The sequence below is a fragment of the Scyliorhinus torazame genome, chromosome 12, assembly GCF_047496885.1.
Source record: "Scyliorhinus torazame isolate Kashiwa2021f chromosome 12, sScyTor2.1, whole genome shotgun sequence".
NCBI classification, from domain to species: Eukaryota; Metazoa; Chordata; class Chondrichthyes; order Carcharhiniformes; family Scyliorhinidae; genus Scyliorhinus; species Scyliorhinus torazame.
This window is the reverse complement of record NC_092718.1, coordinates 82,629,787-82,653,564: the sequence shown is the minus strand read 5'-3', so window position 1 is coordinate 82,653,564 and position 23,778 is coordinate 82,629,787. Positions and strand designations below refer to the sequence as shown.

General features: G+C 52.4%; 1 protein-coding gene across 1 annotated transcript in view; it reads right to left on the bottom strand.

The window, feature by feature from the left end:
* Positions 1 to 6,705: 6,705 nt before the first annotated feature.
* The window catches only part of iglon5 (IgLON family member 5), a 267,061-nt gene continuing 249,988 nt past the window's right edge, over positions 6,706 to 23,778 (bottom strand). The window contains exons 5-8 of the mRNA XM_072468925.1: positions 10,918 to 11,052; positions 10,253 to 10,373; positions 9,264 to 9,415; positions 6,706 to 6,826 (exon numbers count right to left, since the gene is read on the bottom strand). Of these exons, the coding sequence (XP_072325026.1) occupies positions 6,729 to 6,826; positions 9,264 to 9,415; positions 10,253 to 10,373; positions 10,918 to 11,052 (506 nt within the window). The 3' untranslated portion in view covers positions 6,706 to 6,728. The remainder of the gene's footprint in view (positions 6,827 to 9,263; positions 9,416 to 10,252; positions 10,374 to 10,917; positions 11,053 to 23,778) is intronic.

Below are 23,778 nucleotides of genomic sequence, written 5' to 3'. Positions count from 1 at the left end.
GACGGAGCACGTGGGACCGCCTGGAAGCTGTGACGCACAAGGGCATCTTATCTGTGACCCTCCGACGGTACGGCATTCACCTGACCCATAAGGTGATGAAAGGATTTGACAAGGTCGATAGAGAGAAATTATTTCCTCTGTTGGGGGATTGGGGGGGGCTGAAAATTGGGAGCCAGTCCATTCAGGGCAATGTCAGGGCACCCTCCCCCCCTCACAAAATATACTGTCGAGACCAGGGGAGGTTCTCAGTGAAAAACCCAGCATGCTCGAGTGGGCCTGAATGGGCTTCCTCCTGTTCTTGTGTAAAAGGTTCAAGGAGCTGAATGGGCCTCCTCTTCTTGTGTGGCTGAATGGGTCTCCTCCTGTTCCTGTGCAACAGGCTCAGGGGGACTGAATGGCCCGCCTCCTGGTCCTGTGCAACAGGCTCAGGGGGACTGAATGGCCCGCCTCCTGGTCCTGTGTAACAGGCTCAGGGGGACTGAATGGCCCGCCTCCTGGTCCTGTGCAACAGGCTCAGGGGGACTGAATGGCCCGCCTCCTGGTCCTGTGCAACAGGCTCAGGGGGACTGAATGGCCCGCCTCCTGGTCCTGTGCAACAGGCTCAGGGGGACTGAATGGCCCGCCTCCTGGTCCTGTGTAACAGGCTCAGGGGGACTGAATGGCCCGCCTCCTGGTCCTGTGTAACAGACGTAAGGGAGGTGAATGAGCAGGAACACTTCCCAATTTGAAGCACCCGTACCGTGCCACACATCTCATACCTCTTGTGCAATGACACTGAGCCCAGTAGCCACTCTCATCTGACGTCAGTATTTGGCTTTTCTATCAAATCCTTACAATTCCTTTCATATTGAAAATGCTGTATTACACTGAATTCCGTGCACAGAATCTAGCCATTCGGCCCATCTGCTCTGTGCCGGTGTTGCACCGGCACTCGAGCCTCTTCCCACCCACCTCTTCATCTCCCCACATCACCATATTCCTCTCTCCCTCATGTGTTTATCCAGCTTCCCCCTGAAATACATCAACACTATTCACCTCAACCACTCCCTGTGGGAGCGAGTTCCGCATTCTCCCCACTCCCTGTGGGATTGAGTCCCACATTCTCCCCACTCCCTGTGGGATTGAGTCCCACATTCTCCCCACTCCCTGTGGGATTGATTCCCACATTCTCCCCACTCCCTGTGGGATTGAGTCCCACATTCTCTCCACTCCCTGTGGGATTGAGTCCCACATTCTCTCCACTCCCTGTGGGATTGAGTCCCACATTCTCTCCACTCCCTGTGGGATTGAGTCCCACATTCTCCCCACTGTCTGGGTAAAGACGTTTGTCCTGAATTCCCCATTGGAATTATTATGACAGTCGCATATTGATTGCCCCGAGTTGTGGTCTCTCCCCGGTGCAAGTGGAAACATCTCTTCGTCGACCCTATCAAAATCTTTTCCGAATTTTAAAGAACTCGATTAGGTCACCCCCTCTCAACCTTATCTTTTCTCGAGAAAAGACCCTCGGCCGGTTCAGTCTTTCCTGATCGATACAACCTCCCAGTTCTGGGGTCAGATTTGTGAATGTTTTACTCGTCCAGTTCTTCTGAACATTGTCTATTAGTGTAACCTGCTCGTTACAGCCAGGTCAATACTCTGTGCCGCCTCAGGGAAACACAGCAACACGGTTTCGTCCGCCCAACCTGATCTTACAACAACCATTGCACAAACACAACTTAATATAACCATTTGTCATTTGAAAAATGACCATGTCCATCACTGATGGTTCCACTATCGTAGGGGGGAGGTTGAGGTGGAGGAATCACAGATTAATGATTGCGAGATACACACACACAAAGATAGAATGAGACACAAAACACTTAACGTTCCATAAAGAATTCCCATCTTTCACCCTTGAACCTTGGAAGACTCAGAATTGAAATGCTCCCCTGTGACTGTTTATTGACCCCTCTGATTGAAGGAATTTGGGGCGCGCCAACTCTCCCCGTTATTGACGGTGGCATTACCATGGTGATGCCAGTGTGCGGACTACAACAGAGAGCTGAGGCCTTCCTCGCGCGGGCGTCCCACCCCAGCATCAAAAAGCCGGAGGAGCGGGCGCGTGGCACTCCCTCTGTCACTCCCTCCAGGGTGTGCCATCACTGTCAGCCCCTTCCGTGACATTACAAGGGGGGGCCACCCAACCGACGCATGCGTGACAGACGGGCGGGCCCCTCAGCGATTTCTCCACCACCGAATTTGCATTCATACAACAGCGCAGTTCCTCTCTCCGCCGTGCCGGCTACGGGGCGGAATTCTCCCCCCCCCCCCACGCTGGGTGGGAGAATCGCTGGGGCGCCACGCAAGTCTCGCCACGCCGCCCCGGCACCCGCACGTGATTCTCCCACCCCCCCCCAAAACCGGCGCAGCGAGAATCACGACTGGCCTCTGCGAGAATCGGCGCTCGCCGTTTGTTCCCGCGGGAACGCTGGGGGGACGGCCTGTGGGGGGGGGTTCCTGCACCGGCGGGGGGGGGGGGGGGGTGCTCAAAAGGGGTTTGGCCTCTCTGAAGGAGGACCTCCTTTCCTCCGCCATCCCACAAGATCCATCCGACATCTTCTTTCGGGGCGGCCGCGGGGAGGGCGGCAACCGCGCATGCACGGGTTGGCGCCGGTGAACCTGCACATGCGCGGGTTGGCGCCGGTGAACCTGCACATGCGCGGGTCGGCGCCGGTGAACCTGCACATGCGCGGGTCGGCGCCGGTGAACCTGCACATGCGCGGGTCGGCGCCGGTGAACCTGCACATGCGCGGGTCGGCGCCGGTGAACCTGCACATGCGCGGGTTGGCGCCGGTGAACCTGCACATGCGCGGGTTGGCGCCGGTGAACCTGCACATGCGCGGGTTGGCGCCGGTGAACCTGCACATGCGCGGGTTGGCGCCGGTGAACCTGCACATGCGCGGGTTGGCGCCGGTGAACCTGCACATGCGCGGGTCGGCGCCGGTGAACCTGCACATGCGCGGGTCGGCGCCGGTGAACCTGCACATGCGCGGGTTGGCGCCGGTGAACCTGCACATGCGCGGGTTGGCGCCGGTGAACCTGCACATGCGCGGGTTGGCGCCGGTGAACCTGCACATGCGCGGGTTGGCGCCGGTGAACCTGCACATGCGCGGGTTGGCGCCGGTGAACCTGCACATGCGCGGGTTGGCGCCGGTGAACCTGCGCATGCACGGGTTGGCGCCGGTGAACCTGCACATGCACGGGTTGGCGCCGGTGAACCTGCACATGCACGGGTTGGCGCCGGTGAACCTGCACATGCACGGGTTGGCGCCGGTGAACCTGCACATGCACGGGTTGGCGCCGGTGAACCTGCACATGCGCGGGTGACGTCATTTACGCGGCAACGGCGACGTCATTTACGCGGCACCAAGGCCCGGGCGCGCGTAAATGACGCGGCGCTGCTCCTAGCCCCCCGGGGGCGGGGGAATAGGGGGCTGGGAGCGGCCTCCGACGCCGGAGTGAAACACTCCGGTTTTCACTCCGGCGTCGGAACTTAGTCTCCCGCTGGGAGAATTGCGGCCCACGGTCTCTGCCACCACTCTGCCAATACGCGGCAGGTCACCAACTGCCCTCCACAGTAACTGCCAACAGGTGGGCCTCCCACCATTTGCAACCAGCAGAAATCAAGATGGCCACAGCGGGTTTATTAGGATTCGTGTGTAGAGTACAAAAAGCAAGCATATTATCGGAGAGGGATGCAGAGAGGAGAAATACCGGAACGTTGCCGGGGTGAGGGAGCTTCAGTTAACGCGGCGAGACTGGGAATAGTTGGGATCATTCACCTCGGCGAGGAGAAACTTAAAGGAAGATTGAATCGAGATGTTCAAAATCGTGAGGGGGTTTGGATACAGTTATAAGGAGAATGTGTTTCCCAGTGGCAGGACGCTTGTAACCTTGAGGGGCTAGGCCCGTGCCAGACTAATTTCCGCCCCGCCAGCTGGCGAAAAAGGCCTTTGGTGCCCCGCCAGCTGGCGCGGAAATGACATTGCCGGGCGACGCATGCGTGGGAGCGTTAGCGGCCGCTCAATGCATTCCCGCGCATGCGCAGTGGAGGGAGTCTCTTCCGCCTCCACCATGGTGGAGACCGTGGCGAAGGCGGAAAGAAGAGTGCCCCACGGCACAGGCCCGCCCGCGGATCAGTGGGCCCCGATCGCGGGCCAGGCCACCGTGGGGGCCCCCCCCCCCCCCCCCCCCCGGGGCCAGATCGCCGCCCCCAGGACCCCAGAGCCCGCCCGCGCCGCCTTGCCCCGCCGGAAAGGGAGGTGGTTTAATCCACGCCGGTGGGACAGGCATTCTAGCAGCGGGACTTCGGCCCATCTGGGCCGGAGAATCGCGGGGGGGGGGGGGGGGCCCGCCAACCGGCGCGGCGCAATTCCCGCCCCCGCCGAATCTCCGGTGCCGGAGAATTCGGCAACCGGCGGGGGCGGGATTCACGCCAGCCCCCGGCAATTCTCCGACCCGGCGGGGGGTCGGCGAATCTCGCCCCAGATATTTCCATTTCTCCCACGCCTGTCAACCCCTCAATACTTCCACAAGTGTTTCACCGACTATGAAGGGCCCTATTTTTGAAGCGAGGTCTTGGTGGGCCGTGGGAAAAGGAGCAGGCAATTGCCTGCACAGCAGGATCCCACAAACAGCAATGTGATAATGACCCAGATCATCAGTTTATTGAGCGATGTTGGTCATGGGCAAAATATTGGCCTCAGGACACCGTCCAACGCACAGCCTCAGTACTGACCCTGTGACAGTGCAGCACTCCCTCAGGACTGACCCTCTGACAGTGCAGCACTCCCTCAGTACTGACCCTCCAACAGTGCAGCACTCCCTCAGTACTGTCCCTCTCACAGTGCAGCACTCCCTCAGTACTGACCCTCTGACAGTGCAGCACTCCCTCAGTACTGACCCTCTGACAGTGCAGCATTCCCTCAGTACTGACCCTCCCGACAGTGCAGCACTCCCTCAGTACTGACCCGCTGACTGTGCAGCACTCCCTCAGTACTGACCCTCCGATAGTACAGCACTCCCTCAGTACTGACTCTCTGACTGTGCAGCACTCCCTCAGTACTGACCCTCTGACAGTGCAGCACTCCCTCAGTACTGACCCTCCGATAGTGCAGCACTCCCTCAGTACTGACCCGCTGACTGTGCAGCACTCCCTCAGTACTGACCCTCCGATAGTACAGCACTCCCTCAGTACTGACTCTCTGACTGTGCAGCATTCCCTTAGTACTGACCCTCCGATAGTGCAGCACTCCCTCAGTACTGATCCTCTGACAGTGCAGCACTCCCTCAGTACTGACCCTCTGACAGTGCAGCACTGCCTCAGTATCAGGACTGGTTCTCTGACAGTGCAGCACTCCTCAGTACTGACCCTCCGACAGTGCAGCATTCCATCAGTCTCAATACTGACCATCCTAGAGTGCAGCCCTTCCTTAGTACTGGCCCGCTAACAGCGCAGCACTCCCTCGGTATTGACACTCCAACAGTGCAGCACTCCCTCAGTCTCAGTACTGGCCCTCCGACAGTGCAGCATTCCCTCAGTCCTGGCCCTCTAACTATGCAGCTCTCCCTAAGAACTGACTCCCCGACAGTGCAGCATTCCCTTAGTACTGTTCCTCTGACAGTGCAGCACTCCCTCGGTATTGAACCTCCAACTGTGCAGCACTCCCTCAGTAATGACCCTCTGACGGTGCTGCACTCCCTCAGGACTGACACTGTTGGGCGGGTTTGTTTGGAATCATTCTCTGGAGTGTCGACTCAAACTGATGACTCTTATGTAAGAATCAATGGAGGGGGAGCTTTGGGCGGGCCAGGATTGGTACATTAAGAGTGTTTTGGAGTTGTCATTGGGTCAGGATATTTTGAACGTCCATTCTAATTATGGCCATAGCATGCTCATCCGGCCTTCTTCAGTTGCTGGCCTGACACTCCCATTGAATTGCCCTTTGAGCTAAGAGCTGTGTTCGGCGAGGTGGGTGAACTGGACAACCAGCATAACCTCTCCCAACACTTGAAGACAAATGAATTTTTTTTACTTCCCTCAAACCTTCAGCCAGATCTCCAAACAACCACGGGACACTCATCTTGGCTGAAGGGGCAGGTACCACGGTGACCAGGTAGGCCTCAGGCCCCACGAGTCATGCTCTGGGGAGGGAAGGGGCCAGTTTAGAGGCAGGAGAGGTTCTGGTTTGGTGAGGGGGTGTTGCAGGAGATTTGGGGTGAACACTCCCATCGTGTGTGGGGCGCCATGGTAAAGCTGCCAAAGAGATCTACCGGCCAAGGTGGGAATGTTGTTGAGGGCCGAGGTACCACACCCACTCCAGGATTTCCATTGTGGGATGATAGGGAGAGGAGGTGGGGAGTGAAGTGTTCCCCACCCCTACTTCCTAGCCTTTGAGCGAAGAGAGAAGGGATCCTGAGTCCAACCGTGGGGCGGGCTCCCATTTCCAGGACTAAACTGGGAACGAAACAGCCATCCAATCAAGCTGCGTGGGTGCGACCCCCACCGAAGGGTGCTCGAAGACTGTGCTGCCAGTTGTGGGGGGTAGATATGTCTTGACCTTTCACACCCCCCCCCCCCCGCGCATCCTCAACCCCCACCCCCATCCCCAAAGTGTCAATCAGCGCTCTCCTCCCCCACCCCCAATTCCCCTGCCCATTACCCCTCCCTTCCCCAAAATAAATTGCTAATTGTTCCGGAAGACCACAAAGCAACTGGAGGCCACGAGCCAGAGCCAAAGACCGATCTCCACGGCAACGACCACACCATGGGATGGAGGGCCACCTACGAGAGAGAGGAGAAGCAATGAACAAAAGTGGCCGACTGACGCCCATGTCCCAATTCACCAATAGCCTGCTCCCGCTTTCTCTCTCCTCCCCAGATCCCCTCACCTGATACTCCTCCATTACACCTCCCTCTCCCCACTTTCTCTACTCCGACAACTCACTTGCTCTCTCCAATTACCCCATCTCTTTCTCCCTCCCACGCTCTCTCCCTCTAACCCCACCTCTCTCCTCCCTTTGTCCACTCCATCCACTCTCCCTGCCCTCTACATCTCTCATCCTCTCCCCTCTATCACCATTCCCTTTCTCGGTCCCTCACTCTCTCCCCTGATCACATACACTCTTGTCCCCTGCGCTCTCTCTCCACTATAACACCCCATCCTGATTTTCTACCCATCCTCCATTTGTCTATCTCTCTCTCCCTATTCCACTCCCTCCCTCCATTCCTTCCCCTTCTCTTTTCAGCCTTCTTTCTCCCTCTGTCACTCTCCCACTCTTTCCATTTCTTCCCTTATCTCTCCACTCTATCTTAGTCCCTCTCTCCGTTCCACCTTCAGACTCTCACCATCTCAAGCAGGCCCTCTCTCCCCTTCTCAATCTCTCTCTCTCTCACCCTCTCAATCTCCCTCTCCGTCTCTCAATCTCTCTCCCCCCTCAATCTCTCTACCCCCTCAATCTCTCGCATTCTCAATCTCTCTCCCTCTCCCCCTCTCAATCTCTCGTCCCCCTCTCAATCTCTCTCTCCCTCCCCCTCTCAAACTCTCTCTCCCCCCTCAATCTCTCGCATTCTCAATCTCTCTCCCTCTCCCCCTCTCAATATATCTCTTTCCCCTCTCAATCTCTCTCCTCTCCCACTCAATCTCTCTCTCTCCCCCTCTCAATCTCTCTCTCTCTCCCTCTCTCAATCTCTCTCTCCCCCCCTCAGTCTCTCTCTCCCCTCCCAACCTCTCTCTCTCCCCTCCCAACCTCTCTCTCCCCCTCCCAATCTCTCTCTCCCCCTCTCAATCTCTCTCTCCCCCTCTCAATCTCTCTCTCCCCCTCTCAATCTCTCTCTCCCCCTCTCAATCTCTCTCTCCCCCTCTCAATCTCTCTCTCCCCCTCTCAATCTCTCTCTCCCCCTCTCAATCTCTCTCTCCCCCTCTCAATCTCTCTCTCCCCCTCTCAATCTCTCTCTCCCCCTCTCAATCTCTCTCTCCCCCTCTCAATCTCTCTCTCCCCCTCTCAATCTCTCTCTCCCCCTCTCAATCTCTCTCTCCCCCTCTCAATCTCTCTCTCCCCCTCTCAATCTCTCTCTCCCCCTCTCAATCTCTCTCTCCCCCTCTCAATCTCTCTCTCCCCCTCTCAATCTCTCTCTCCCCCTCTCAATCTCTCTCTCCCCCTCTCAATCTCTCTCTCCCCCTCTCAATCTCTCTCTCCCCCTCTCAATCTCTCTCTCCCCCTCTCAATCTCTCTCTCCCCCTCTCAATCTCTCTCTCCCCCTCTCAATCTCTCTCTCCCCCTCTCAATCTCTCTCTCCCCCTCTCAATCTCTCTCTCCCCCTCTCAATCTCTCTCTCCCCCTCTCAATCTCTCTCTCCCCCTCTCAATCTCTCTCTCCCCCTCTCAATCTCTCTCTCCCCCTCTCAATCTCTCTCTCCCCCTCTCAATCTCTCTCTCCCCCTCTCAATCTCTCTCTCCCCCTCTCAATCTCCCTCTCCCCCTCTCAATCTCCCTCTCCCCCTCTCAATCTCCCTCTCCCCCTCTCAATCTCCCTCTCCCCCTCTCAATCTCCCTCTCCCCCTCTCAATCTCCCTCTCCCCCTCTCAATCTCCCTCTCCCCCTCTCAATCTCCCTCTCCCCCTCTCAATCTCCCTCTCCCCCTCTCAATCTCCCTCTCCCCCTCTCAATCTCTCTCAATCTCTCGCAATCTCAATCTCTCTCTCTCTCCCCCTCTCAATCTCTCGCATTCTCAATCTCTCTCTCTCTCAATCTCTCTCTTCCTTGCCCCTGCCACTCCCACCCTCTGGGCAGGTTTCTCCGGCCCTCCGCGCTGGACCCGCGCCCGGCATGGGGGCGGGGAACAGCCGTTCACGCCGGAAATCCGGCGCGACGGCACTTCCCCGATTCTCTGCGGACCCCCCAGCCCCGCACAATTGACGTGGCGCCGGTCGGGGGCCGCTGGAACAGGCCCCCGCGGCGATTCTCCGCGGTCGACCGGCCGAACCCCCGCCGGCGTGGTTTACATGTGGTACCACCCGGCGGGAGCTGGGACCCGTGGCCGCGGTCCTGGTGGGGGGCGGGTGGTATCTGACTCCTGGGGGGGGGCCTTAGCGGTGGCCAGGCCCGCGATCGGGGGCCACCGCGACCTGGGAGGAACCTACCTTCCTCCCCGCGGGCCTGCAGTGTGACTCCGTCAAATTTGTTAAATGACTGGAGTAGAGTTCGACCCACAAGACTCACCATGAAGCAGCATGCTGGCATTGGACACCCCCAGCTTATTGGAGGCGAGGCAGGTATAATTCCCGTAGCTCTCCTGAGAAACATTAAAAAACATCAGCAACGATCTCGTTCGATCTTTCTGAATTCGTAATCCTTCAATCCCACCAGACAACCTGCAGATAGAGACAGGAAGGAGAGTCAGACATCACCGAGAAAACCCTCGACACTGTCCCCATTAAACACTCCCAGGACAGGTACAGCATGGGCTTAGATACAGAGTAAAGCTCCCTCTACACTGTCCCCATCAAACACTCCCAGGACAGGTACAGCATGGGGTTAGATACAGAGTAAAGCTCCCTCTACACTGTCCCCATCAAACACTCCCAGTGCAGGTACAGCACGGGGTTAGATACACAGTAAAGCTCCCTCTACACTGTCCCCATCAAACACTCCCAGGGCAGGTACAGCACGGGGTTAGATACAGAGTAAAGCTCCCTCTACACTGTCCCCATCAAACACTCCCAGGACAGGTACAGCACGTGGTTAGATACAGAGTAAAACTCCCTCTACACTGTCCCCATCAAACACTCCCAGGACAGGTACAGCATGGGCTTAGATACAGAGTAAAGCTCCCTCTACACTGTCCCCATCAAACACTCCCAGGAAAGGTACAGCTCGGGTTTAGATACAGAGTAAAGCTCCCTCTACACTGTCCCCATCAAACACTCCCAGGAAAGGTACAGCTCGGGTTTAGATACAGAGTAAAGCTCCCTCTACACTGTCCCCATCAAACACTCCCAGGACAGGTACAGCATGGGCTTAGATACAGAGTAAAGCTCCCTCTACACTGTCCCCATCAAACACTCCCAGGAAAGGTACAGCTCGGGTTTAGATACAGAGTAAAGCTCCCTCTACACTGTCCCCATCAAACACTCCAGGACAGGTACAGCGCGGGGTTAGATACAGAGTAAAGCACTGTCCCTGGGAGTGATGATCACTCTCTCCCTCACCTTTTCTCCTCTTTGTACCACTGGAAATCCGCGGCTGGGACAGACAGCGCCTCACAGCGGAGAACGGCCGGTTGCCCTTTTCTGACTGTCACATTCCTCACATCCTTAATAACGGGAGCATCTGTATGTGAGAGAGACAGCGAGAGACAGACAATTGTGAGATCACTCCACCAGCCCATACAACAGCTCAACCAGAGTACGAGGCGAGACACGAGGAGGCGCATTGGTGCTTAGGGATGCGAGGTGCAGGGAGTCGAGCCACCGGGGGTGAGGCGCAGAATGGGGAGGCGTGGGAAGGGGAGGGACGACGAGGTCCAGGAATGTAAGGAGAGGGGAGGCAAGGCACAGGGAGGCGAGGGGAGTGAAGGCAAGGCAGGTGGAGGCGAGGCGTGGGGAGGCGAGGTGAGGGTAGGCAGGGAGAGGGAGGTGAAGTGGATGGGAGAGGGGCAGAGGGGAGGGTTTAATGGGGAAAGAGATGGAAAGGGAGTGAATGGGAGGAGAGGAGAGACGATGAAGGAGAGAGTGTGGGGGAGAATTAGAGAGAGTGAGAAAGAAATGGACGAGGGGAAGAATTGTCCGTTTGAACAATTCAACAGTGGGCGAGATCGTCCACCCTCCTCCCTCCCTTGCCTCCTTCCTCCCTCCCACCCCAGCCTTCTACTTACAGTTAACTGTGATCCGGACTTTCCTGGTATCCGGACTGGAGAGTCCATTGCTGGTTACACACTCATAATCACCAGCGTCTTGTCGTTTAATTTCCGTAATCTCTAAATACTCTCCATCATTAATCAGGTAACTGTCTGCAACACACAGAAAACACAGCAACGATTTAAACAATATCCCCTCCATAGACACACAGCTCGGTACACACCATCGATTTAAACAATATCCCCCTCCACAGAGACACAGCTCGGTACACACCATCGATTTAAACAATATCCCCCTCCACAGGCACACAGCTCGGTACACACCATCGATTTAAACAATAACCCCCTCTACAGACACACAGCTCGGTACACACCATCGATTTAAACAATATCCCGCTCCACAGGCACACAGCTCGATACACACCATCGATTTAAACAATATCCCCTCCACAGGCACACAGCTCGGTACACACCATCGATTTAAACAATAACCCACTCCATAGACACACAGCTCGGTACACAGCAACGATTTAAACAATATCCCCTCCATAGACACACAGCTCGGTACACACCATCGATTTAAACAATATCCCCCTCCACAGGCACACAGCTCAGTACACACCATCGATTTAAACAATAACCCCCTCTACAGACACACAGCTCGGTACACACCATCGATTTAAACAATATCCCGCTCCACAGGCACACAGCTCGATACACACCATCGATTTAAACAATAACCCACTCCATAGACACACAGCTCGGTACACACCATCGATTTAAACAATATCCCCCTCCACAGGCACACAGCTCGATACACACCATCGATTTAAACAATATCCCCCTCCACAGGCACACAGCTCGGTACACACCATCGATTTAAACTATATCCCCCTCCACAGGCACACAGCTCGATACACACCATCGATTTAAACAATATCCCCTCCATAGACACACAGCTCGGTACACACCATCGATTTAAACAATATCCCCTCCATAGACACACAGCTCGGTACACACCATCGATTTAAACAATATCCCCCTCCACAGGCACACAGCTCGGTACACACCATCGATTTAAACAATATCCCCTCCATAGACACACAGCTCGGTACACACCATCGATTTAAACAATATCCCCCTCCACAGGCACACAGCTCGAAACACACCATCGATTTAAACAATATCCCCCTCCACAGACACACAGCTCGGTACACACCATCGATTTAAACAATATCCCCCTCCACAGGCACACAGCTCGATACACACCATCGATTTAAACAATATCCCCCTCCACAGGCACACAGCGCGGTACACACCATCGATTTAAACAATATCCCCTCCATAGACACACAGCTCGGTACACACCATCGATTTAAACAATAAACCCCCTTCACAGACACACAGCTCGGTACACACCATCGATTTAAACAATAACCCCCTCCACAGAGACACAGCTCGGTAAACACCATCGATTTAAACAATATCCCCCTCCACAGAGACACAGCTCGGTACACACCATCGACTGAAACAATAACGCCCTCCACAGGCACACAGCTCGGTACACACCATCGATTTAAACAATATCCCCCTCCACAGGCACACAGCTCGGTACACACCATCGATTTAAACAATATCCCCCTCCACAGGCACACAGCTCGGTACACACCATCGATTTAAACAATAATCCCCCTCCACAGACACACAGCTCGGTACACACCATCGATTTAAACAATAACCCCCTCCACAGGCACACAGCTCGGTACACACCATCGATTTAAACAATATCTCCCTCCACAGACACACAGCTCGGTACACACCATCGATTTAAACAATATCCCCCTCCACAGACACACAGCTCGGTACACACCATCGATTTAAACAATATCCCCCTCCAGTCACACAGCTCGGTACACACCATCGATTTAAACAATATCTCCCTCCACAGCACACAGCTCGGTACACACCATCGATTTAAACAATATCCCCCTCCATAGACACACAGCTCGGTACACACCATCGATTTAAACAATATCCCCCTACACAGGCACACAGCTCGAAACACACCATCGATTTAAACAATATCCCCCTCCACAGACACACAGCTCGGTACACACCATTGATTTAAACAATATCCCCCTCCACAGGCACACAGCTCGATACACACCATCGATTTAAACAATATCCCCCTCCACAGGCACACAGCGCGGTACACACCATCGATTTAAACAATATCCCCTCCATAGACACACAGCTCGGTACACACCATCGATTTAAACAATAAACCCCCTTCACAGACACACAGCTCGGTACACACCATCGATTTAAACAATAACCCCCTCCACAGAGACACAGCTCGGTAAACACCATCGATTTAAACAATATCCCCCTCCACAGAGACACAGCTCGGTACACACCATCGACTGAAACAATAACGCCCTCCACAGGCACACAGCTCGGTACACACCATCGATTTAAACAATATCCCCCTCCACAGGCACACAGCTCGGTACACACCATCGATTTAAACAATATCCCCCTCCACAGGCACACAGCTCGGTACACACCATCGATTTAAACAATATCCCCCTCCACAGACACACAGCTCGGTACACACCATCGATTTAAACAATAACCCCCTCCACAGGCACACAGCTCGGTACACACCATCGATTTAAACAATATCCCCCTCCACAGGCACACAGCTCGATACACACCATCGATTTAAACAATATCCCCCTCCACAGGCACACAGCTCGGTACACACCATCGATTTAAACTATATCCCCCTCCACAGGCACACAGCTCGATACACACCATCGATTTAAACAATAACCCCCTCCACAGACACACAGCTCGGTAAACACCATCGATTTAAACAATATCCCCCTCCACAGGCACACAGCTCGGTACACACCATCGATTTAAACAATATCCCCTCCATAGACACACAGCTCGGTACACACCATCGATTTAAACAATATCCCCCTCCACAGGCACACAGCTCGATACACACCATCGATTTAAACAATATCCCCCTCCACAGGCACACAGCTCGGTACACACCATCGATTTAAACAATATCCCCTCCATAGACACACAGCTCGGTACACACCATCGATTTAAACAATATCCCCCTCCACAGGCACACAGCTCGAAACACACCATCGATTTAAACAAAATCCCCCTCCACAGACACACAGCTCGGTACACACCATCGATTTAAACAATATCCCCCTCTACAGGCACACAGCTCGGTACACACCATCGATTTAAACAATATCCCCCTCCACAGACACACAGCTCGGTACACACCATCGATTTAAACAATATCCCCCTGCACAGCACACAGCTCGGTACACACAATCGATTTAAACAATATCCCCCTCCACAGACACACAGCTCGGTACACACCATCGATTTAAACAATATCCCCCTCCACAGAGACACAGCTCGGTACACACCATCGATTTAAACAATATCCCCCTCCACAGGCACACAGCTCGGTACACACCATCGATTTAAACAATATCCCCTCCATAGACACACAGCTCGGTACACACCATCGATTTAAACAATATCCCCCTCCACAGGCACACAGCTCGAAACACACCATCGATTTAAACAAAATCCCCCTCCACAGACACACAGCTCGGTACACACCATCGATTTAAACAATATCCCCCTCTACAGGCACACAGCTCGGTACACACCATCGATTTAAACAATATCCCCCTCCACAGACACACAGCTCGGTACACACCATCGATTTAAACAATATCCCCCTGCACAGCACACAGCTCGGTACACACCATCGATTTAAACAATATCCCCCTCCACAGACACACAGCTCGGTACACACCATCGATTTAAACAATATCCCCCTCCACAGAGACACAGCTCGGTACACACCATCGACTGAAACAATAACCCCCTCCACAGACACACAGCTCGGTAAACACCATCGATTTAAACAATATCCCCCTCCACAGGCACACAGCTCGGTACACACCATCGATTTAAACAATATCCCCCTCCACAGGCACACAGCTCGGTACACACCAGCGATTTAAACAATATCTCCGTCCACAGACACACAGCTCGGTACACACCAACGATTTAAACAATAACCCCCTCCACAGCACACAGCTCGGTACACACCATCGATTTAAACAATATCCCCCTCCACAGGCACACAGCTCGGTACACACCATCGATTTAAACAATATCTCCCTCCACAGGCACACAGCTCGGTACACACCATCGATTTAAGTAATATCCCCCTCCACAGGCACACAGCTCGGTACACACCATCGATTTAAACAATATCTCCCTCCACAGACACACAGCTCAGTACACACCAACGATTTAAACAATATCCCCCTCCACAGACACACAGCTCGGTACACACCATCGATTTAAACAATAACCCCCTCCACAGACACACAGCTCGGTACACACCATCGATTTAAACAATAACCCCCTCCACAGGCACACAGCTCGGTACACACCGTCGATTTAAACAATATCCCCCTCCACAGGCACACAGCTCGGTACACACCATCGACTTAAACAATATCTCCCTCCACAGACACACAGCTCGGTACACACCATCGATTTAAACAATAACCCCCTCCACAGGCACACAGCTCGGTACACACCGTCGATTTAAACAATATCCCCCTCCACAGGCACACAGCTCGGTACACACCATCGATTTAAACAATAACCCCCTCCACAGACACACAGCTCGGTACACACCATCGATTTAAACAATATCTCCCTCCACAGCACACAGCTCGGTACACACCATCGATTTAAACAATATCCCCCTCCACAGAGACACAGCTCGGTACACACCATCGATATAAACAATATCCCCCTCCACAGAGACACAGCTCGGTGCACACCATCGATTTAAACAATATCCCCCTCCACAGGCACACAGCTCGGTAAACACCATTGATTTAAATAGTATCCCCCTCCACAGGCACACAGCTCGGTACACACCATCGATTTAAACAATATCCCCTCCACAGGCACACAGCTCGGTACACACCATCGATTTAAAAAATAACCCCCTCCACAGACACACAGCTCGGTACATGTGGCGCACAAAGACTCCATGAGACGAATAGAGTGAAGTCGATGAGGCTTTATTAAGCGTGTCTGTTCCCCAGCAGCCCGATAGTAAACTGGCCTGCGGGGGAAGGCACCGGCTTCTTATACTTCGCCTTCAGGGCGGAGTATGAGGTCAACGGCCAACCAGGACCCGGGATCTGTCAGCCAATGACATTAGGGCTTCCAGTCCCACATGACCCCCAATACATACTACCACAGTACACACCATCGATTTAAACAATATCCCCCTCCACAGGCATACAGCTCGGTAAACACCATTGATTTAAATAATATCCCCCTCCACAGGCACACAGCTCGGTACACACCATCGATTTAAACAATATCCCCCTCTACAGCAACACAGCTCGGTACACACCATCGATTTAAACAATATCCCCCTCCACAGGCACACAGCTCGGTACACACCAACGATTTAAACAATATCCCCTCCACAGGCACACAGCTCGGTAAACACCATCGATTTAAACAATATCCCCCTCCACAGGCACACAGCTCGGTACACACCAACGATTTAAATAATATCCCCTCCACAGGCACACAGCTCGGTAAACACCATCGATTTAAACAATATCCCCCTCCACAGACACACAGCTCGGTACACACCATCGATTTAAACAATATCCCCCTCTACAGCAACACAGCTCGGTACACACCATCGATTTAAACAATATCCCCCTCCACAGGCACACAGCTCGGTAAACACCATCGATTTAAACAATATCCCCCTCCACAGGCACACAGCTCGGTACACACCAACGATTTAAACAATATCCCCTCCACAGGCACACAGCTCGGTAAACACCATCGATTTAAACAATATCCCCCTCCACAGACACACAGCTCGGTACACACCATCGATTTAAACAATAACCCCCTCTACAGACACACAGCTCGGTACACACCATCGATTTAAACAATATCCCCCTCCACAGGCACACAGCTCGGTACACACCATCGATTTAAACAATGTCTCCCTCCACAGGCACACAGCTCGGTACACACCATCGATTTAAACAATATCCCCCTCCACAGAGACACAGCTCGGTACACACCATCGATTTAAACAATATCCCCCTCCGCAGACACACAGCTCGGTACACACCATCGATTTAAACAATATCCCGTTCAACAGACACACAGCTCGGTACACACCAACGATTTAAACAATATCCCGTTCAACAGACACACAGCTCGGTACAAACCATCGATTTAAACAATATTCCGTTCAACAGACACACAGCTCGGTACACACCATCGATTTAAACAATAACCCCCTCCACAGACACACAGCTCGGTACACACCATCGATTTAAACAATAACCCCCTCCACAGGCACACAGCTCGGTACACACCATCGATTTAAACAATATCCCCCTCCACAGGCACACAGCTCGGAACACACCATCGATTTAAACAATATCCCCCTCCACAGGCACACAGCTCGGTACACACCATTGATTTAAACAATAACCCCCTCCACAGGCACACAGCTCGGTACACACCATCGATTTAAACAAATCTCCCTCCACAGGCACACAGCTCGGTACACACCATCGATTTAAACAATATCCCCCTCCACAGGCACACAGCTCGGTACACACCATCGATTTAAACAATATCCCCCTGCACAACACACAGCTCGGTACACACCATCGATTTAAACAATAACCCCCTCCACAGACACACAGCTCGGTACACACCTTCGATTTAAACAATATCTCCCTCCACAGGCACACAGCTCGGTACACACCATCGATTTAAACAATATCTCCCTCCACAGACACACAGCTCGGTACACACCATCGATTTAAACAATTTCCCCCTGCACAGACACACAGCTCGGTACACACCATCGATTTAAACAATAACCCCCTCCACAGGCACACAGCTCGGTACACACCAACGATTTAAACAATATCTCCCTCCACAGCACACAGCTCGGTACACACCATCGATTGAAACAATAACCCCCTCCACAGACACACAGCTCGGTACACACCATCGATTTAAACAATAACCCCCTCCACAGGCACACAGCTCGGTACACACCATCGATTTAAACAATATCTCCCTCCACAGGCACACAGCTCGGTACACACCATCGATTTAAACAATAACCCCCTCCACAGACATACAGCTCGGTACACACCATCGATTTAAACTATATCTCCCTCCACAGGCACACAGCTCGGTACACACCATCGATTTAAACAATAACCCCCTCCACAGACACACAGCTCGGTACACACCTTCGATTTAAACAATATCTCCCTCCACAGACACACAGCTCGGTACACACCATCGATTTAAACAATATCTCCCTCCACAGACACACAGCTCGGTACACACCATCGATTTAAACAATATCCCCCTCCACAGACACACAGCTCGGTACACACCATCGATTTAAACAATATCTCCCTCCACAGACACACAGCTCGGTACACACCATCGATTTAAACAATATCCCCCTCCACAGACACACAGCTCGGTACACACCATCGATTTAAACAATATCCCCCTCCACAGGCACACAGCTCGGTACACACCATCGATTTAAACAATATCCCCCTCCACAGACACACAGCTCGGTACACACCATCGATTTAAACAATATCTCCCTCCGCAGGCACACAGCTCGATACACACCATCGATTTAAACAATATCCCCCTCCACAGGCACACAGCTCGGTACACACCATCGATTTAAACAATATCCCCCTCCACAGGCACACAGCTCGGTACACACCATCGATTTAAACAATATCCCCCTGCACAGCACACAGCTCGGTACACACCATCGATTTAAACAATATCCCCCTCCACAGACACACAGCTCGGTACACACCATCGATTTAAACAATATCCCCCTGCACAGCACACAGCTCGGTACACACCATCGATTTAAACAATATCCCCCTCCACAGACACACAGCTCGGTTCACACCATCGATTTAAACAATATCCCCCTCCACAGGCACACAGCTCGGTACACACCATCGATTTAAACAATATCCCCCTGCACAGCACACAGCTCGGTACACACCATCGATTTAAACAATATCCCCTCAACAGGCACACAGCTCGGTACACACCATCGATTTAAACAATAACCCCCTCCACAGGCACACAGCTCGGTACACACCATCGATTTAAACAATATCTCCCTCCACAGCACACAGCTCGGTACACACCAACGATTTAAACAATATCTCCCTCCACAGCACACAGCTCGGTACACACCATCGATTTAAACAATATCCCCTCCACAGGCACACAGCTCGGTACACACCATCGATTTAAACAATATCTCCCTCCACAGGTACACAGCTCGGTACACACCATCGATTTAAACAATATCCCCCTGCACAGCACACAGCTCGGTACACACCATCGATTTAAACAATATCCCCTCCACAGGCACACAGCTCGGTACACACCATCGATTTAAACAATATCCCCCTCCACAGACACACAGCTCGGTACACACCATCGATTTAAACAATAACCCCCCTCCACAGGCACACAGCTCGGTACACACCAACGATTTAAACAATATCCCCCTCCACAGCACACAGCTCGGTACACACCATCGATTTAAACAATATCTCCGTCCACAGACACACAGCTCGGTACACACCAACGATTTAAACAATAACCCCCTCCACAGGCACACAGCTCGGTAAACACCATCGATTTAAACAATAACCCCCTCCACAGGCACACAGCTCGGTACACACCATCGATTTAAACAATATCCCCCTCCACAGACACACAGCTCGGTAAACACCATCGATTTAAACAATATCCCCCTCCACAGGCACACAGCTCGGTACACACCATCGATTTAAACAATATCCCCCTCCACAGGCACACAGCTCGGTACACACCAGCGATTTAAACTATATCCCCCTCCACAGCACACAGCTCGGTACACACCATCGATTTAAACAATATCCCCCTCCACAGGCACACAGCTCGGTACACACCATCGATTTAAACAATATCTCCCTCCACAGGCACACAGCTCGGTACACACCATCGATTTAAATAATATCCCCCTCCACAGGCACACAGCTCGGTACACACCATCGATTTAAACAATATCTCCCTCCACAGACACACAGCTCAGTACACACCAACGATTTAAACAATATCCCCCTCCACAGACACACAGCTCGGTACACACCATCGATTTAAACAATAACCCCCTCCACAGGCACACAGCTCGGTACACACCGTCGATTTAAACAATATCCCCCTCCACAGGCACACAGCTCGGTACACACCATCGACTTAAACAATATCTCCCTCCACAGACACACAGCTCGGTACACACTATCGATTTAAATAATATCCCCCTCCACAGGCACACAGCTCGGTACACACCATCGATTTAAACAATATCTCCCTCCACAGACACACAGCTCGGTACACACCAACGATTTAAACAATATCCCCCTCCACAGACACACAGCTCGGTACACACCATCGATTTAAACAATAACCCCCTCCACAGACACACAGCTCGATACACACCATCGATTTAAACAATAACCCCCTCCACAGGCACACAGCTCGGTACACACCGTCGATTTAAACAATATCCCCCTCCACAGGCACACAGCTCGGTACACACCATCGAGTTAAACAATAACCCCCTCCACAGACACACAGCTCGGTACACACCATCGATTTAAACAATATCTCCCTCCACAGCACACAGCTCGGTACACACCATCGATTTAAACAATATCCCCCTCCACAGAGACACAGCTCGGTACACACCATCGATTTAAACAATATCCCCCTCCACAGGCACACAGCTCGGTACACACCATCGACTTAAACAATATCCCCCTCCACAGAGACACAGCTCGGTACACACCATCGATATAAACAATATCCCCCTCCACAGAGACACAGCTCGGTGCACACCATCGATTTAAACAATATCCCCTCCATAGACACACAGCTCGGTACACACCATCGATTTAAACAATATCCCCCTCCACAGAGACACAGCGCGGTACACACCATCGATATAAACAATATCCCCCTCCACAGAGACACAGCTCGGTGCACACCATTGATTTAAACAATATCCCCCTCCACAGGCACACAGCTCGGTACACACCATCGATTTAAAAAATAACCCCCTCCACAGACACACAGCTCGGTACATGTGGCGCACAAAGACTCCATGAGACGAATAGAGTGAAGTCGATGAGGCTTTATTAAGCGTGTCTGTTCCCCAGCAGCCCGATAGTAAACTGGCCTGCGGGGGAAGGCACCGGCTTCTTATACTTCGCCTTCAGGGCGGAGTATGAGGTCAACGGCCAACCAGGACCCGGGATCTGTCAGCCAATCACATTAGGGCTTCCAGTCCCACATGACCCCCAATACATACTACAACAGTACACACCATCGATTTAAACAATATCCCCCTCCACAGGCACACAGCTCGGTACACACCATTGATTTAAATAATATCCCCCTCCACAGGCACACAGCTCGGTACACACCATCGATTTAAACAATATCCCCCTCTACAGCAACACAGCTCGGTACACACCATCGATTTAAACAATATCCCCCTCCACAGGCACACAGCTCGGTAAACACCATCGATTTAAACAATATCCCCCTCCACAGGCACACAGCTCGGTACACACCAACGATTTAAACAATATCCCCTCCACAGGCACACAGCTCGGTAAACACCATCGATTTAAACAATATCCTCCTCCACAGACACACAGCTCGGTACACACCATCGATTTAAACAATATCCCCCTCCACAGGCACACAGCTCGGTAAACACCATCGATTTAAACAATATCCCCCTCCACAGACACACAGCTCGGTACACATCATCGATTTAAACAATATCCCCCTCTACAGCAACACAGCTCGGTACACACCATCGATTTAAACAATATCCCCCTCCACAGGCACACAGCTCGGTAAACACCATCGATTTAAACAATATCCCCCTCCACAGGCACACAGCTCGGTACACACCAACGATTTAAACAATATCCCCTCCACAGGCACACAGCTCGGTAAACACCATCGATTTAAACAATATCACCCTCCACAGACACACAGCTCGGTACACACCATCGATTTAAACAATAACCCCCTCTACAGACACACAGCTCGGTACACACCATCGATTTAAACAATATCCCCCTCCACAGGCACACAGCTCGGTACACACCATCGATTTAAACAATGTCTCCCTCCACAGGCACACAGCTCGGTACACACCATCGATTTAAACAATATCCCCCTCCACAGAGACACAGCTCGGTACACACCATCGATTTAAACAATATCCCCCTCCACAGAGACACAGCTCGGTACACACCATCGATTTAAACAATATCCCCCTCCACAGGCACACAGCTCGGTACACACCATCGATTTAAACAATATCCCCCTCCACAGACACACAGCTCGGTACACACCATCGATTTAAACAATATCCCGTTCAACAGACACACAGCTCGGTACACACCAACGATTCAAACAATATCCCGTTCAACAGACACACAGCTCGGTACAAACCATCGATTTAAACAATATTCCGTTCAACAGACACACAGCTCGGTACACACCATCGATTTAAACAATAACCCCCTCCACAGACACACAGCTCGGTACACACCATCGATTTAAACAATAACCCCCTCCACAGGCACACAGCTCGGTACACACCATCGATTTAAACAATATCCCCCTCCACAGGCACACAGCTCGGAACACACCATCGATTTAAACAATATCCCCCTCCACAGGCACACAGCTCGGTACACACCATCGATTTAAACAATAACCCCCTCCACAGGCACACAGCTCGGTACACACCATCGATTTAAACAAATCTCCCTCCACAGGCACACAGCTCGGTACACACCATCGATTTAAACAATATCCCCCTCCACAGGCACACAGCTCGGTACACACCATCGATTTAAACAATATCCCCCTGCACAACACACAGCTCGGTACACACCATCGATTTAAACAATAACCCCCTCCACAGACACACAGCTCGGTACACACCTTCGATTTAAACAATATCTCCCTCCACAGGCACACAGCTCGGTACACACCATCGATTTAAACAATATCTCCCTCCACAGACACACAGCTCGGTACACACCATCGATTTAAACAATTTCCCCCTGCACAGACACACAGCTCGGTACACACCATCGATTTAAACAATAACCCCCTCCACAGGCACACAGCTCGGTACACACCAACGATTTAAACAATATCTCCCTCCACAGCACACAGCTCGGTACACACCATCGATTGAAACAATAACCCCCTCCACAGACACACAGCTCGGTACACACCATCGATTTAAACAATAACCCCCTCCACAGGCACACAGCTCGGTACACACCATCGATTTAAACAATATCTCCCTCCACAGGCACACAGCTCGGTACACACCATCGATTTAAACAATAACCCCCTCCACAGACATACAGCTCGGTACACACCATCGATTTAAACTATATCTCCCTCCACAGGCACACAGCTCGGTACACACCATCGATTTAAACAATAACCCCCTCCACAGACACACAGCTCGGTACACACCTTCGATTTAAACAATATCTCCCTCCACAGACACACAGCTCGGTACACACCATCGATTTAAACAATATCTCCCTCCACAGACACACAGCTCGGTACACACCATCGATTTAAACAATA